The sequence below is a fragment of the Dendrobium catenatum genome, unplaced genomic scaffold (assembly GCF_001605985.2).
Source record: "Dendrobium catenatum unplaced genomic scaffold, ASM160598v2 original_scaffold_105874, whole genome shotgun sequence".
Taxonomy (NCBI): Eukaryota; Viridiplantae; Streptophyta; class Magnoliopsida; order Asparagales; family Orchidaceae; genus Dendrobium; species Dendrobium catenatum.
Window position 1 is genome coordinate 63,119 of NW_021424310.1, and position 17,760 is coordinate 80,878.

The following is a 17,760-nucleotide window of genomic DNA, read 5'->3' on the forward strand; positions in this document are numbered from 1 at the left end:
ATATAAATAATTATTAAATTATATTATATATTTAATATAATTTACATGCATATATTACTTATATATTACATATAAAATTTACATTATAATATTACTTTTTTTAATTCATACTACATTTAAATAATAATTAAAATTTTATTTTTTTGTATTATATAATTAAATAGCTAAATAGATAAAAAAATAAATAATAAAAACAAAAAAAATAATATTTTTTACACTAAAATTTAAATTAAACTTATATTTAAATTTGTATTGCAAACTTGAGAGCTTCACTTCTACAATTTAATCATACAGCACTGGACAGTTTGCTTTAATATTATTTAAATAACCTTCTTTTGGTTTAAAGGAATAAACAAGTCATGTATGATAGTCATTTGATAATGATCATTTAAATATTTAAAACACTCTAAAATTAAAATATACAATTTAAATTAAATAATTAAATTTAGCATTTAATATTAAATTTATTAAACTAATCTACTTAATTATATAAATAATATTGCAAAATGAAAAAGAACTATTAAAAAAAAAAGAAAAAAAAAACTTAAAACTTATTTTCAATATTATTAAAAAAAATCATTATATTTTAAAAAACCAAATTATAAAAGCAAATAAACAAGCATAATTTCCTATTTTTGTAAGTTTTTTCAAAATAAAAACATAAAATAATTCCAAACAAGACCTAAACTTCTTTTACTTGCTCAATAATATCAAAAAAAACTTAAAACTTATTTTCAATATTATTAAAAAAAATCATTATATTTTAAAAAACCAAATTATAAAAGCAAATAAACAAGCATAATTTCCTATTTTTGTAAGTTTTTTCAAAATAAAAACATAAAATAATTCCAAACAAGACCTAAACTTCTTTTACTTGCTCAATAATATCCATAAATCAAAATGAAGACATGCATTACTGAACATCAAGTACACAGTATTAAAATAATACAAAATGCTAAACAGAAAAATTTTAATAACTAAGAACATTTACATTTACATGCATATAAATATAAAATATATATTATTTGAAGAAACATGGAGGGGATCATACAGGTGTTGAAGTGACAGAATCTGCTAGCTCCTCCAAGATCTCTTTCTGATCCATTGCTGCACAAGACTGCACCAGAGATTTAAAAAAAAATTAGTTTCCACCAGCCTTTTGCTCAACGCTTGGGGGTTTTACCTACACACCACTCTATAATACTTACATCCATATATTTATATTTATGTTATAACTTAGTTTCTAAATAATATCAAACTATATACATGGAATAACATGTTTCACTTCAAATTTGTTATAGTTAGTGGTATTTTTTGTCATTTTAAGTGTTATATAAATATAAAGATTTAGATATCAAATAAAAATCACAACAATTTACTTATATATATATAAACAAAGGAACCAAATGCATAAGCACTCTAAGATTTATGAATAAAATAATTATAGTATGTTAGAATATTACGATAAGCTACCATGTCATTTAACTATATATGATTTGCCTCTAAAACTACTTTGCCATTAGGGCATCTCCAACCGAACGGCAAACACTTGTTTGCCGTTCTTGTTTTGCTCCAACCGATCGCCATTTTTTACGTCATTTGATGGCGGATGAACAGTGCAACGCCAATATTGGCGTCGCACTGTTCACTCACGCCATTTTTTTCTCTCAACCGGAAAAACGCGCGAAAGAGAGAGCGATCGTTACCTTCTCAAAAACACCTAAAATGGCGTTCGATTGGAGCATCACCGCGCCATTAGATTTATGAATAAAATAATTATAGTATGTTAGAATATTACGATAAGCTACCATGTCATTTAAATATATATGATTTGCTTCTAAAACTACTTTGCCATTAATAGTTTTGTTAAATATCTTATGTAAGAGTTCACCAATAAGCTAAGCTACAACTCACCAAAACAGTAAGATTTTATCTAAATGTTTGAATATTGAGAATGTTATGATCAATTCTATTAGGACTATAACACCTATGAATCATGTTCCTAAAAAAAAATAATGTCATCTCTACTAAAGTCTATGGCATGGACATCAACATAAGAAACATTTGTTAATGAATTTGATGATAATGATGGCACCATGGTTCATTAATATTAATTTGAGGGTATATTAGATGCATAATACGATTTGCAAAATATATTTTTATTTATGCAACATCCTATTGTAATATTGATGATATTTTTAATAATATTTAAAATTTAGAGGTTATATAAGTAAATATAAAGCTTCGATGGGAAGTATGTAAAAGCCCCTTATTTTAAGTCTCTATGAGGCTAAGTAACGTGAAAGAATTTCAACTGGATAATATCCATATTCCAAAGAAAAACAAACCTGCACAGCTGTCTCAATATCACCCGAAAGGAAAGACGTAAGCTCAAAATTCATCTTGAGGCGATGGTCAGTTACCCTGTTATCCTATAAAACAGACAATTTTTACTTATAAATATAACCAAGGAACTTTTAAACAAAAGCAGTATTAAAAAAAAAAAAACCATAATTGGTAGAAATTCAAGTTAAGAATATAAAAAAGGCTCTCATCACAATCTTAAAAAAAATAATAAAAAATTGTAACTACAAAACGGAAAAGTTTTAATTTTACCTTGAAATTGTATGTTCTAATTTTCTCTGAACGAGCACCTGTACCAACCTGCATAATCCAGATAATTTCTGCATGATATACGCTGACACAAAGCATAATTAAACTAAAATGTTGAAGTGATGTATTAAACTTCAGTAGTAAGCCTTTCTATATGAAGTATAAACGTAGCAGGACGAGGACAGTATTAGAGAGGAAATAAAGAACAGGGGATAACCAAAAACTATGTTATTCTGAATAACTTAATGGAAAAAACATAGATAGGAAGAGATAAAAGAGGCTAACAGGAGGATAGACTGTGTCCGGCCTTAATTTATTTGCTGCGTTGAAGAACATGGAGGAGGGACCGGTTGGACCGGTCCGGGTCTACACAAGGCGGAAGAAGCACGGGAGAGCAGGGGGGCGGAAATCAAAGAGGGGCCCATGTGGGCTTAATGCAAGGGCGGGAGGGAAAATTTTTGAATGGGAGGGTTGTTTAGGTATTTTATAATTCTCCATTATTGTTATTTAGGAGATTAGGAGGGAAAGGGGGATTATCTTGAATTTGAATGAGATTTGAGATCAAGGTTTTCTTGCTTTTGGGCTCTTGGCGTTGCCGGAGATTTGGAGAGTTGTTCTTCCTCTTGAATTAAAGAACAATTGTATCTTTGCTGATTTTATTCATCTACTAGTGAAATACAAGTCTTGTTTTGGAGTTTCTCTCAGTTTTCTTGCAATTTCTTGCTGTTTTCCCTGTGCTTGGCTGCTGTCCACTGCTAAAAACAGCGAAACAGCAGTTTTCCTGCTGTTTTCCTCTCCGATTGTGATTAGGTTTGCTTGCGGACTCAAGTATTCCTTATACTTGCGAACTCAAGTATTTCCTATCAAATTAGTATCAAAGCGTTGTCTTGGGACCATCGGCGGCTGAAATTCAGAAATTTCAGCAAGGAACTTTCTTCCGCAAGAGAACTTCTCAGCAACCTTGGGAGAGAAGATGGCCGGAAGGAAAGTAGAAGTTCTGGAAGGTGAAATCGGCCAACTGAAGACCGATTTGAAAGAAAGAATCGCTGAATTTCAAAATCAATTCGCATCCGTCCATGAAAAGATGGATGAGTGGTTCACTGCATTAGAAGAAATGATGAAGAAGATATTAGAGGGAAAACCAAATCTGACGCCATCGGAAGCAAGGGAAGCCACCGGCGACAATGGGAGATACGGGAACCCGAACCCAAGGGGAGGGAGACTACGGAAGTGGAGATCCTTGATGGGAATGACGGAATGCCTCCGCTAGAACTACTTTCTAGGGAGGAGATGAGCATGGGTTATGAGAGAAGGGGTGCTGAATTTTTTGGGAGAAGGGATGAGTTTTACCGTCGAGGTGCTGAGGAGGAGAGGAGAAGGGAAGAGTATGAGGAAGGGCCGGCGAAGGGAGGGTCGTGACCATTGGGGAGCTTTTCCCCCTTGGGGAATGGAGGTTATGGAGTAGTTAGGGGAAACAGGGGAGATCCGAGGTGAGGAAGTTGAATATGCCCATCTTTGAGGGCGAGGCGCACATGGCTGTATCTACAAAGTGGAGCGGTACTTTGCGGTCATAGAGGAGGAGAAACTGACAGCTGCAGGATTGTATTTGGAAGGGAAAGCATTAGCGTGGTACCAATGGCGGGACATGAGGAGGCCCATTCGAAGCTGGAGGGAGTTCAAGGACTGCCTGTTAAAGTATTTTCGAACCAGTAGGGTAGGAGACTTCTACAAGCAGTTTTTTGCCCTGACACAGGAGGGGACGGTAGCCGATTACCGCGACAGGTTTGAGTACCTCGCGAACAGATTGGGTTGTATTTCTGAGACCGTGCTGGAGGGGAACTTCATGAAGGGGCTTAAATCAGAGATCAGGACAGCCGTCAGGGCGATGAGACCACGCGACTTAGGGGAGGCCATGGAGTTGGCACAACTGGTGGAGGACTAGAAGCACTTGGAGAGGGGAGCTCGTAGCAGTAACTATGGGGGATCCTACAAGATGACGACTACTTTCCTAGCCCCCAAAGGAACCGCATAGGGAGGACTACAAGAAGCACCAAATAAGAGGACAGGAGGAGGGGGGCCTGGAGGAAATTTTAATAAGTTGATGGAGAAGGAGATCCAGGAGAAGCGGACAAAGGGGTTATGCTTCAGATGCGACAAGAAGTACATGCCAGGGCATAGGTGTAAGGAACGAACTCTTCAGGTTCTCACCATCTATGATGACAAGGAAACTAAGGAGGGAGGCGAGAGCGGGATAGGGGAGGAAGAAGAAGAGAAGCTACATCTGGATGTAGTTGAGATTTCTCTAAACTCTGTGGTGGGATTCATACCAAATCACACCATGAAAGTGAGGGGAGAAATAAGGGATCATGAGGTGGTGGTGTTGATCGACAGTGGGGCTACACAATTTCATTTCTAACCAGATTGTACATCTGTTAGGAGTGAAATTAGTAGACACGGGAGGATATGGAGTGATGATGGGCACGGGGAAGGTGGAGATGTGGAGAGGAGTTTTTAGGGGAGTGGTATTGTCCATTCAAGGAATCCAGGTAAGGGAGGATTTCCTTCCCTTAGAGTTGGGGAGTACCGATATCATCCTGGGGATGAAATGACTTTAGACTTTAGGGGAGACCAAAGTCAATTGGGGCGCGCTGAGGATGGAACTGATGGTGGAAGAATAGAGGATGATGATCCACAGTGATGCAGGGCTATCTAGGACAGGAGTATCTCTCAAATCCATGATCATATCCATACAGGAGGTGGGAGGGGGATACTTAGTGGAGCTGCAACGCTTGGAGAACGTCAGTGTGGGGGAAGAATGAGACATTCCACTGGTGGTGCAACCACTCATATAGCAGTTCAAAGAGATGTTCCAGCCGCCACAAGGCCTGCCACCACCTAGAGAGCAGGAGCACACCATCCTTCTAAAGGATGGGGTGTCACCGATTAGTGTTCGACCCTACTGCTACCCCCAGATTCAAAAAGATGAAATTGAGAAGCTGATTAGGGAGATGTTGGAGGCAGGGATTGTTAGACCTAGCATGAGCCCCTTCTCTAGTCCTGTCTTACTCGTAAAAAAGAAGAATGAGAGTTGGAGGTTTTGCGTGGATTACAGGGCGCTAAATAAGGAGACATTACCAGATAAATTCCCCATACCAGTGATCGATGAGTTACTAGATGAGTTGAACGGAGCCGTAATATTTTCCAAGATGGACCTAAAGTCTGATTACCACCAAATTAGAAAGGAGGAGGACATTCAGAAGACGACATTCAGAACGCATGAGGGGCACTATGAGTTTTTGGTGATGCCGTTTGAGCTCACTAACGCCCCGGCTACTTTTCAGTCCTTGATGAATAGAGTGTTCCCTCAGCATCTGAGGAAGTTTGTGCTAGTCTTCTTTGATGACAATTTGGTGTACAGCCGAACGGAGGAGGAGCACTTGGAGGAGGTTCTTAGGATCCTACAAGCCCATAAGCTGAAGGCTAACTTAAAGAAGTGCAGTTTCGCCCAGTCCAGCGTGGAATATTTGGGGCATGCGGTATCTGAAGAGGGAGTGGCGGTCGACCAGTCAAAGATTGAGGCAATGCAGAAATGGCCAATGCCTAGGAACATAAGGGAATTGAGAGGTTTCCTAGGATTGACTGGCTACTACAGAAGGTTTGTGAAGGGATACAACACCATCACCTGGCCCTTGATTGAGAAACTGAAGAAGGACAACTTTCTATGGGGGGAGGTGACAACCCAAGCTTTTGAGAGGTTAAAGAAAGCTATGATGACAGTCCCAGTGTTAGCTCTTCCATATTTCAGTCAGATCTTTATAATGGAGACCGATGCGTCAGGATATGACTTAGGAGCAGTGTTGATGCAAAATCACAGGCCTATAGTATATTTCAGTCAGGTGCTATTGACCAGGGCTAGATTGAAGTCTGTGTATGAGAGAGAGCTGATGGCCATAGTCTTAGCCATTCAGAAATGGCGCCCTTATCTGTTGGGTCGGCATTTCATTGTTAGATCAGAGGAGTCTGAAATATCTGCTGGAGCAAAGGATGGTGACTGAGGAGTATCAGAGGTGGTTGTCAAAGCTGTTAGGCTATGCTTTTGAGATCTAGTATCGGCCTGGGGTGGAGAATAAGACAGCTGACGCCTTATCTAGGTGTGTGGGGGAACTCCAGGAGGTGGTAGTTTCAGTACCCCTGATGGTTGATTGGGGGGCCATCAAGGAAGAGAGCATGCAGAATGAAGAGTTGAAGAAGATCAGGGAAAGTTTGAAGAATGACAGTAACAGCCATTCAGGGTACTATCTGGAAGGAGAGAGGCTATTATACCAGGGAAGGTTTGTGACGCCACAAACATCAGTACACGTTCCTCACATAGTGCAGGAATTCCACGACAGTGCAGTTGGGGGTCATTCAGGAGTACACAAGACATATAGGAGGTTGGCATCAGAGCTCTACTGGAAGGGGATGTATAAGGATGTTGAGGAGATGGTGGCAAGGTGTGAGGTGTGTCAGAGAAATAAGTACATGGCAATGGCGCCAGGAGGATTACTCCAACCATTAGCACTTCCAAACAAAGTATGGGAGGAAGTGTCTATGGACTTCATCGACGCAGCCTAACCCGCTCAAAAGGTTTCACAGTCATTTTTGTCGTGACAGTAAGTATGCACATTTTATCCTCCTACGACACCCTTACACCGCAGTATCAGTGGCGGTGACATTTATCAGAGAAGTGGTTAGATTACACAGGATCCCATAATCGGTTGTGTCGGATAGAGACAAAGTGTTCCTCAGTCAGTTTTGGAGAGAACTTTTTAGAATGTAGGGCACAATTCTCAAGAAAAGCACCGCGTACCATCCACAGACAGACGAGCAGACAGAAGTGGTTAACCGGAGCTTGGAGACATATTTGAGGTGTTTTGCTTCTGAAACACCACGGAAATGGGCTAAATGGTTGCGATGGGCGGAGTACTGGTATAACACTTCGTACCATTCGACATCCCAAATGACTCCTTTCAAGGTGCTCTATGTAAGAGACCCCCACACTTAGTACATTATGAGAAGGGAAACACACCTGTCTCTTCAGTCGAACAGTATTTAGAGGAGAGGGACCGAGTGTTGGAAGAGTTAAAGAAACATCTGGAGATGGCACAACAAATAATGAAGAAGCGAGCGGATATACACAGAAGAGATACAATATAAAGTGGGTGAGAAAGTGTTCTTGAAGCTAAGGCCCTACAGGAAGAAATCAGTGGCTAGCAGGAGGAACGAGAAACTAACCCTGAGATACTTTGGTCCTTATGAGATCTTGGGGAAGATTGGAGCAGTGGCGTATCGTCTAAAGTTCCCCCCCTCCGCTACTATACATCCAGTGTTCCATGTGTCACAACTAAGGAGAGCTATGGGAGAGCATGTAAGTAGCACAGAGTTACCAGCAATAATGACGGAGGATTGGGAAGTGATGTTAGAACTCCTGGAGCTTATGGGGGTAAGATCAGATCAAGAAGGCAATAAGGAAGTGTTGATTAAATGGAAGGACCTCCCAGATTTTGACGCGACTTGGGAGCCGTTTGAAAGAGTGAAAGAGCAGTTCCCCTCCTTTCACCTTGAGAACAAGGTGAGTTTTTGGGAGGGGAGTAATGTTACGCTGGCCCAGGAGGGGCCGGCTGGATCGGTCCTGGTCTACACAAGGCGGAAGAAGCACCGGGGGGGGAGGGGAATCAAAGGGGGCCCATGTGGGCTTAATGAAAGGGTGGGAGGGAAAATTTTTGAATGGGAGGGTTGTTTAGGTATTTTGTAATTCTCCATTATTGTTAATTAGGAGATTAGGAGGGAAAGGGGGATTATCTTGAATTTGAATGAGATTTGAGATCTAGGTTTTCTTGCTTTTGGGCTCTTGGTGTTGCCGGAGATTTGGAGAGTTGTTCTTCATCTCGAATTGAAGAACAATTGTATCTTTGCTGATTTTATTCATCTACTAGTGAAATACAAGTCTTGTTGGGAGTTTCTCTCAGTTTTCTCGCAATTTCTTGCTGTTATCCCTGTGCTTGGCTGCTGTCCACTGCTGAAAACAGCAGTTTTCCTCTCCGATTGTGATTAGGTTTGCTTGCGGATTCAAGTATTCCTTAGGGTTACTTGCGAACTCAAGTATTTCCTATCATATTATACAGAGGAACTTTTAAGCCTCCAAAGTTACAAAGAGATATCTCTATGAATGGAACTTTGGCATCCCAGCCAACAGCAAAAACTCCAATTTACCTCAAGATAGTCCTAGTTGTTGAGAAGATTCTGCTGTACAAGGTTACATTTTGTCTTTATGCAAAAAATCTTTATTCAATGGGGAGGTCATCTACTATCAGAAGAATCATGGATGACTTATAAGAAGCTTCAATGCATCTTCCATGACCTTCAAGATATTGACCCTCAGCTTAATTCTCCACAAGAGAGTTCTTCACACCATAGGAGCGTTGATGACGGTCATCATATCATTCAATGCCGACAACATGATTAATTAAGAATTCCATTTACTTATTTAGCAATTCTTATTTTGGAAAATTTTGGATTTTATTTTGTTCGGGTTATTTGCTGTATTGTTATATTATTTTCTTTTAGTCACTGGGCCCTTTCATTATAAATAAAGATACCATGGGCTAGATTAGATCATTGATTGAGTATAGAATAAAAAATTGAAAGTTCTCTTAAAAGCAATAGCTGATCTACTCTCCCTTCTCTCTCTCTCTCTCTGTAAAACCCGCAAAATGCTATTTTAGGCTTCGCACGCTTTTTAAAGTGCCGCGACGAATTTTTAAGTAAGATTTTCAATGTTAACGGAATTTAACGAAAATAATTTTAGAAAATCCCTTGCGAAATTCTGATTGTTTTGATATATATAACCCATACCTAATTTTGTCTATTTTAGGAATTAAAATTAATCAAAGTCTCTAAATGCCAACTTTGCCCCTAAGAATTTCTTAAACCGAAATTATTCAAGTGAGGGTATGATTGACTTTTAGCAAATCCTATTCTCCCTAATGGAACAAACCGAACCCCTCCCCCTTCTCATTTCACGCAAACGAGCGGACCGAACGGGAGGACGGACGGACGGGCGGACGGCGTGGCTTCCGCGAGGGCTTTCCGGCGGCGATCTTCCGGCGAAAGTTTTAGGTCAAATCGAAGAGGACGACGAGAGGAACACTCAGGTATGATTATTTTAGAACGAAACTTCCTAAATCTCAAGTTATTTGAGATCGAAAAATCTAGGGTTTTTCCAAATTTCGATTTTCTTTCACAATTTCTTTACGAAAATTTCAAGGGAGGATTAGAGGAATGTTTTAGCAATGAAAATGAAGAGATTTAAGGGAATTTTGGAGAAAGAAAAATTAGGGTTTTTCTTAGATTTTGAATTATGAGAAATCTCCTTTACAAAAATTATTCTTAAAGATGTTAGGAATGTTTTAAAGCATGAAATTTGATTTTTTTAGGAAAAATTTCAGTTTTGTAATTTTCATAATTTATTTAATCCGAAAATTCATAATATAATTATTAATATATATTATGAATCAATTTTGGAACAATGATTTGATGAAATTGAAGGTTTATGGATTTCCAAAAATTAATATTTAATTAATCCGAAAATTCATATTAATTTAATTAAATATTCATTGAATGTTGTATGAAATGATTAAGGGGAAATGAAGATTTAGACTTAAGAATTTGAAAATAAAATTATGACGTCTCTTTTGTAAATCTTTCGTAGGTTGTGATCTTTAAAGTGTATGGTGGAAGACTTGTGTCGAAGCGACGTGTCGTACTTGGTTTGAGGTAGGTACTCATGTTTTTGATAAAAATTTCATGATTTTGTTCTATTAGTATTTAATGCAAATGATTGAAAAAGTTTCATATGACCTGAATTCATGACTTTTCATTTTTTTATGGCAATATGAATATTCGAGACGGTTATTTCATGAATTTAAAAAGCTTCAAAATGTGTTGAGAATAAATGTTTTATGTTTTGCACATGATTTTTATACTTGTTTTTCCATGTATATATGAATGAAAGATTGCATATTAAATGAATGTGCATGCTGATGCGGAGTGCCCAATGGTAAAGGAGGCTCGTAGAGCCAATGGTAAAGGAGGCTTGTAAAGCCAATGATAAATGAGGCTCGTAGAGCCAATGATAAAGGAAATGGCCAAATTGCCTGGGTACCTGATCAATACCAAATTATGGGCACATCCGAGATGGGTGTTACTAAAACATTTTGCATAGTATGGATTCTTATGTTCTTTTCAAATTAAGAAAATTTATGTTTAAGGAAAAAGGTAAAGGAAACATATTACATTAAGGAAAGAGGTTAAGAAAAGTATTTCTTTTATGTACTGATACGAGATTATTCAAGGTTGAAGATTCTTTCATGTTTTCATACGAAATTGCTTTATTTTAGTTTTATGCAAATTTTTATTTAAAGACATGAATTGCCTGCTGAGCGTTGGCTCATAACTCGTTTGGAAATATTTTTCAGGAGATAAGTGATGGCTGCTCGACGACCTTATACGTATCGTCGTAGGGGACCTCTGGATGAAAGGTTCCATTTTATGATTTAAGTTTGAGTCTTTGAATTTTAATTATGTGATGTTTGTGAGTTGAGTTTGTATGTGTGTAATGAACAGTAAGTGAAGTTTATGTAATGTTGATGGATTAAAAAGTTTTAGCAATTGTATGTGTTGAACAGTTGAAACACTTGAGTTTGATATTGTTTAGTGGCTCTTTCATGTATTTTGAGATGATATTTATGTTCTGGTCTTTAAGTTTTAAATGAAAGTATGTTATGTATTATGCTCTTCTATACGACCGACTGATCCCGCCCCGATATTATTGGGCTAGCCGGGCCGGGTCGTGACACACACTCTCTCTCTCTCTCTCTCACCTATTTTCTCAATGACGACATTTCATTTGCTTACGTCCTAACTCAATTGTTCACTACTCTGAAATTATACTAATTATCTACTGGGTGTTATTTCTTTTAGACCAATGGACCACTTTTAAGTTCATTCATCATGTATTACTACTATATTGCCTATTGGGACGGGCTTCTCAGTTTTCGTTACTTTTTGGAGTCTTCTCAACTGGGTAATGAACAATTAAGCTGTTGATGGCTTGGCCTATTACTTCTCTGGACTATATATTAAGATGATGGGTTCAATTGTTGCTTGGATTGCAATTCTTTGGTCATTTTGGTGCTCACAAGTTGCTCAAATATTGTATGAAATTTGGGCTTTTCTCACTGGTGATGGTGGGCCCTTTTCCTTTGTGCTTCCAGAATGTTCTCTAGTTCTAAAAAATTTATTTTGCACTCTAAATGCTTCATTTCAATATGGTTTATCCATCTGACAGCTGGAATATTTTTTAGTTAGAGCACAGTGTGGGAACATCATTCATAGTGCTGGTGAAGGGGTGAAAATATTCCGCTGATACAAAGCATGTGGAAGTCATATATTTCAGTAAGAGCTATTCATTATGTACAATAAATTTGTATATCTTATCTCGTGGCTCCTGAAACTTCATCCACTCCTTGGGGGAGATCCTCCTCTAAAACCAAAGCTCGGCTAATGTTCAGCTTATCTTCCTCCAAAGAGGTAATTATTACCTCATCTGCATGCAATATCATTTGATCTAAATCCACCAGATACATTAGCTCCCCATGATGCCATGAACATCCTGTTTGTAAGGGATATTGATAATCTACATTCACAGTCCTATAACTCTATTGTTAGAATTTAAAGTATAGAAGAGCAACTGGGCAAAATGTTTTAATTTCTTTATGTCATAAGAGGTGGATAGAAAGAAATTATGACATAAAGAAAATCATATAGCTACTCTCCAAGACTTTCTAGACTTCAAGCAAGGCTATAAATGAGGACTTCCGAGGTTATCCTCTTTCATCATAAAGACTTACTACACTTGTTATATAGAAATCTTTGATGGTGTATTTTGATTTTTTTCTAATCAACTAACTATTCTCTAAAATTGCCTGATATTGTATTAATTTTATTGGCTGATTATAAATTTTGTTCTTAAAAAAAACTCTTGATTGGGTTACTCTACTGAACTAATGGATCAACATAGGCTGAATGCTAAATTTGTTGTTGTATTAATTTCACTGACAAATTATTAAATTTTTCTTTAAAAAAAAACTCTTGATTGGGTTGACATGAGTCATGACTAATTCTAATGGATCGGCATAAGCATAACATGGGTAAACCTTAAAGTTGACCCTACATGACTGAGTCAACCCATTTGGAGTAAACTAGATGTTAGAGTCTTCTAAATCATATGTTGACAAACAAACATATTTATGCACATATGTATGTTAGCATGCAAGACAAGCATTAAAATGATTATATTTGCAGTAAAGGTTTTGTTAGACAAAAATTGGAACCTGTAATTTCCTTTGGTTTCTTATTGATGCCTGTTGCTCTTTTACTTTGATCTCGTAACTGCAAAAACAAAAGAGAAATAAACACAAGTCTTTTTAATAAACTCTAACTTGGAAAATTAGGGTTTGGAAATGGTATGTTTTCTAATATGATGGTCCGAAGACGAAATTGAGGTATAGCATCACTGCAATCATTTTATAATACAACAACAACAACATCAATCTTTTGTCCCACTACGAGGGGTCAGCTACATGAATCTTTTTTCGCCATTGTGTCCTGTTAAAAGTCAAATTTTCATTTAAATTTAATAATGAAAGATCATTTCTAATATTTTCTAACCAAGTCTTTTTAGATCTACCTCTACCTTTCTTAACATAAGTAAAAAATAATATCTCAACTTTTCTAACCGAATCATCAAAAGGCCTCCATTTAATGTGACCAAACAATCTACTCCAACCATTTTAAAACACAAGTATCAAAAATAGCTCGTGGCGAAAAGATCTTTTAAAGTTATATAAACAGAAAGTACATGAAATTCCCTTTCTGGTGAGACTTTTCTATGGGAAAATTCTTGAAGTTTTTCACATCAAACAAAATTTTGAAGTCCATGACATTGGAGAAAAAGTCCCGAAATAATTTCAAAGAGTTCCTATAAAGCATGAAGGCATAGCAATTTTTCAAAGATGACTAGGACAAAAAATTCATATCGCATAAATTTGTGATTTAAGTCATATTTCAGCATTCAAAATTTCATCAGAGCCCTTAAAATCTAAATGTATTAAAATTGCTTTTTTTTTAACTTCAAGATTTGAAAAAAATTCATTAAATATAAATTTCAAACATCAAAATTTTTAGATGATCAAGGATTTCCGAAGCAAGAATCTAAGCTAAGGGACATCCAATGAAAATATCACACATAAATTACGAGAAAAAGGCTGTGAAATTTTTTTTGCAAATCTGTAATTTCTTTAGAGGGTGCTCAAGAATGTTCCAATACGAAGTCTCTAACGTTCACCACAATGAATCCTCTTCTTCATCGCTGCATAAAACTTTAATGAACAAACTCACATATGGTTGCTTTTAGGATCAAGTTCGGCCACAGCTCTTAACATAGCTTCCTCGATAGCTTGTGTTTGGTGATCCTTGAACATGATTTAGCCCGTTTGGTGGTGGAAAAACAGATCTTATGAGTCGGCCCTCCTGTATACTAGAGTCGGCCCTCCTTGGGCTGGTTCAGTGAGAACCGGCCTAACAGTATCTCGTTAAGCTGAGGCTTAGCTTAAAGCTTTATAAACTCAAGAACATATCATGTGTTTGTCCACTCTCGAGATTAAGAAATTGTCTCTTTTTTGTGGTTGTGTTGCACCCTTCTCTTTCATTGGATAAAGCCATAATCAGGCTTATAGAATCAAGGTTCACGCCAAGTTTTAAAATTGTGCATTGAGACATTTTTTCGTTCATGAGGCGAGGCATAAGCCCTCAAGGCCTTTTGAGGCATAAGCCTCAAAATCTAAAAATTGCTTAAAGTAAAAATGAAGGTTAGAAGTAATTTTTTTTAATAATAATTAAATATATTAAAGAGTGTCATATAAACTTTCTATTGAACTATAAATAACAATGTCATATCTATGGAAATCAAATTGCGCAAGACGTAAAGTGGCAAGTGATAAATTACATGAAAAAAATTGAAATCCAAACATCACAATACAAAAAAAACATAAAATATATTATGTAATAGGAGAAGGAAAATGTGGTTGCGATGACAACCGTCCCCAGGCAATCACTAATGACTGTAGCGACGAGTTGGTGGCAAGAAACTCTCAGTTGGATGTCGAGGATGAGAGCTACGACCTAGATGGGACGGGTCCATGTGAAGTTGCAGGTATTTATATTAAGTTAAAAACTAGTTATTTTTATATATTTATAATTAAAAAAGGACATGAGGCATACGCCTCACAACTATGAAGCAAGATGTGCCTCAAAACACAACTCCCCTTGACCTATTGGTTGAGAGCTTAGGCTTCCAACTAAGAGGTCCAAGGTTCGAGTCCATGTGTATGTGTTGTGTGTGTGAGTTTGCCTTAAATGGCCTAAATGTCCCAAAAAAAAAAGATGTGCCTCAGCTAGTGTTGACTAATAAAAACAAGAAAAAAGGATGCTTTGTTTAACGAATAAAGGCATCACTTTGGAAACGATGCATTCCTTCTGTAAATCGTTCAATAAAAAGACAGATAAACCGAATAGAAAAGAAGAACATGCGCTCTATTCTCTCGCTCGTTTCATCAATTCATATATTTGTCCGGATCTACCTCTTTATGTCAAACACCTTCACTCCCGACCCACAACCTACACGCGTGACGCCTCCATCTGCGCCTAAAGCCCATGGCACCTCACTTCCCTCCGATTTGATCGCACAACCTCCGTCTGACTGTGTCAGCTCTGCGCGCAGGAGTTCCTTTGCGTAATCGTTCAGTGCACGCTAACAACCACGTGACCACCCTTGTCCAAGCCCAGTACGCTTGCACGAGTACCTCCCAAACCGTCTACCCGGCCAAACTCCCTTTCTACGCGCAAGCAAACTGTGCACAATACATCCGCCTTCGTCCGAGACACTCACGTCTGAGCAAAACCTGAGTAGGTTTGTTTTTGCCTATGTTTGTATATGACCCCAATACATACGATAGCACGAAGATCCGTACCGTTATTTGGTTCTTCTATTCTCTTTGTGTGCACAATCTATTTGATTATAGTAAGGCAAAGATTTTACAAAAGCATGCTTCTAGTCGATTACTGCCCCACCTCTTTGTTCAACTACCCGGGAATTGTAATAAAATTTTTAAATTTATAATTGATTAAAATGAATACAAAAATACAATTGTAAAGCAGAAGGTATTTGCCAAAATCTCAAGACCCCACACAATTGATCTTTGATATGGCTGGGATAAATTTCAAACTTGAAAGCCTGCGCCGTGATCTTTGATCCAGGAGGTAAAATTTTCAATCTAAAGACCCTACGTCATTGATCTTTAATTTGAGTAGGATGATTTCTAATTTGAAGACCCCACGTTGTCTTATCTTTTGATCCGAGAGGGTACACTTAACGGCAAGTGTTGTCGCAACCTCCCCTAAAGGGAAGGGGGCGCCAGAAGGCTGTTGGATTTTCAAGAGAATGATTGTTTTTTAAATCTCAAATCACATAAATTAATTATGAGCAACATGTATTCAATTTTAAGACCCCGCGTCATTGATCTTTGATCTGGACGAGAAGATTTGTAATTTCAAGACTGCACGCCATTAATCTGGGCGGGTGGCTTTTAAAATCGAAGATCTCACACTGTCATTCTTTAATCAAGGCAAGATGATTTCTATTTCAAAGATCCCGCACCATCGTACTTTTGATCAAGGCGGGCAGAAACCACGACAAGTGTTGTCTCGACCTCCCCTTGCAGGGAGGGGATGCTGGGTGGCTGTCAAATTTTTTTTGGAGCTATTGGAGAATAATTTGAATTTGAGAATTTTAATAATTACTTCATTTAAAATTTCATTTAATTATTTAAATAATTAATTGTAACTAATCAACTTAAAATAATAATCTCATTGAACAATTAATCAACCAATACAAATTTTTAATTGAATAATCAATTAATCAAATTAAAATAAAAAAAACAATTAATTAAACAATTTAAAATAAAATAAAATCTAATTAAATAAACATCAATTTAAAGTTGAATTCAAAATATAATTTAATTAATTAACTAATTAATCAATTTAAAATAAAAGCAAAACCTCATTTAATTAATTAACCAATTTAAAATTCATTTAACTAATTAATTAATTGAATAATAATAATAATAAAAATAAAATAAAAATGCAATAAAAAATGTGTTTACATTAAACAAACTTACCTAAGTACAAACGCAAATCAACTAAATGCAAACTGCTAAAACTAAAACACCAACCAAACTCTCAGCAACAACAACAACAAGCCTTTATCCTACTATTTGGGGTCGGCTATATGAATTTTTTTTCTCCATTGTGTTTTGTTAAGGGTCAAATTCTCATAAAGAAATGTCATTTCTAATATTTTCTAGCCAAGTCTTTTTAGGTCTACCTCTACCTTTCTTGATAAAAGTCAAATCTAATACATCTACTTTCCTAACAGGGTCATCAGAAGGCCGCCGTTTTATGAGACCAAATCATCTAAGGAGACTCTCTCTAATCTTCTCTTCCATTGGAGCTACTCCAACCTTTTCACATATATACTCATTTAGTATCCTATCTCTAAGGGTAAAGCCACTCATCCACCTGAGCATCCTCATGTCGTATCCTCTATCTGCAAAACTTAACTTAGTATTATGCTTCTCTTTTAATGGTCAACATTCAGCACCATAAAGCATTGCAGGTCTCACCACCACATTATAGAATTTTCCCTTAAGTTTGAGGGAGACTTTTCTATCACACAACAAACCCGATGCATTCCTCCACTTCAACCATCCAACTTGAATTCTGCTGATAATGAAAAATTAAAATAAATAGGGAAGAATGTAGGGTTTTAATTTTTTTAGGTGTCCAAATAAGATGCATGCAGAGCTAGCTCTATTATGTAAACATTGGAGGAAGTATTAATAAGCAATTGCAATTGCAACTCAATCTACATAGGAATAAATATAATTCACCTTAAATATATACTCATACTGGTAAAAAATTCTGTAAAAT

General features: G+C 37.0%; 1 protein-coding gene and 1 long non-coding RNA gene across 2 annotated transcripts in view; one reads left to right on the forward strand and one right to left on the reverse strand.

The window, feature by feature from the left end:
- Positions 1 to 846: 846 nt before the first annotated feature.
- The window catches only part of LOC110100159 (peptide chain release factor APG3, chloroplastic), a 70,364-nt gene continuing 53,450 nt past the window's right edge, over positions 847 to 17,760 (reverse strand). Inside the window, exons 12-15 of the mRNA XM_028692027.1 lie at positions 13,047 to 13,104; positions 2,617 to 2,664; positions 2,349 to 2,432; positions 847 to 1,117 (exon numbers count right to left, since the gene is read on the reverse strand). Coding sequence (XP_028547860.1) covers positions 1,046 to 1,117; positions 2,349 to 2,432; positions 2,617 to 2,664; positions 13,047 to 13,104 — 262 coding nt within the window. The 3' untranslated portion in view covers positions 847 to 1,045. The remainder of the gene's footprint in view (positions 1,118 to 2,348; positions 2,433 to 2,616; positions 2,665 to 13,046; positions 13,105 to 17,760) is intronic.
- Positions 9,754 to 11,406, forward strand: LOC110100143. The gene is made up of 3 exons (XR_002303525.2): positions 9,754 to 9,806; positions 10,364 to 10,428; positions 11,130 to 11,406. It is a non-coding gene; the product is annotated as an uncharacterized LOC110100143 (long non-coding RNA).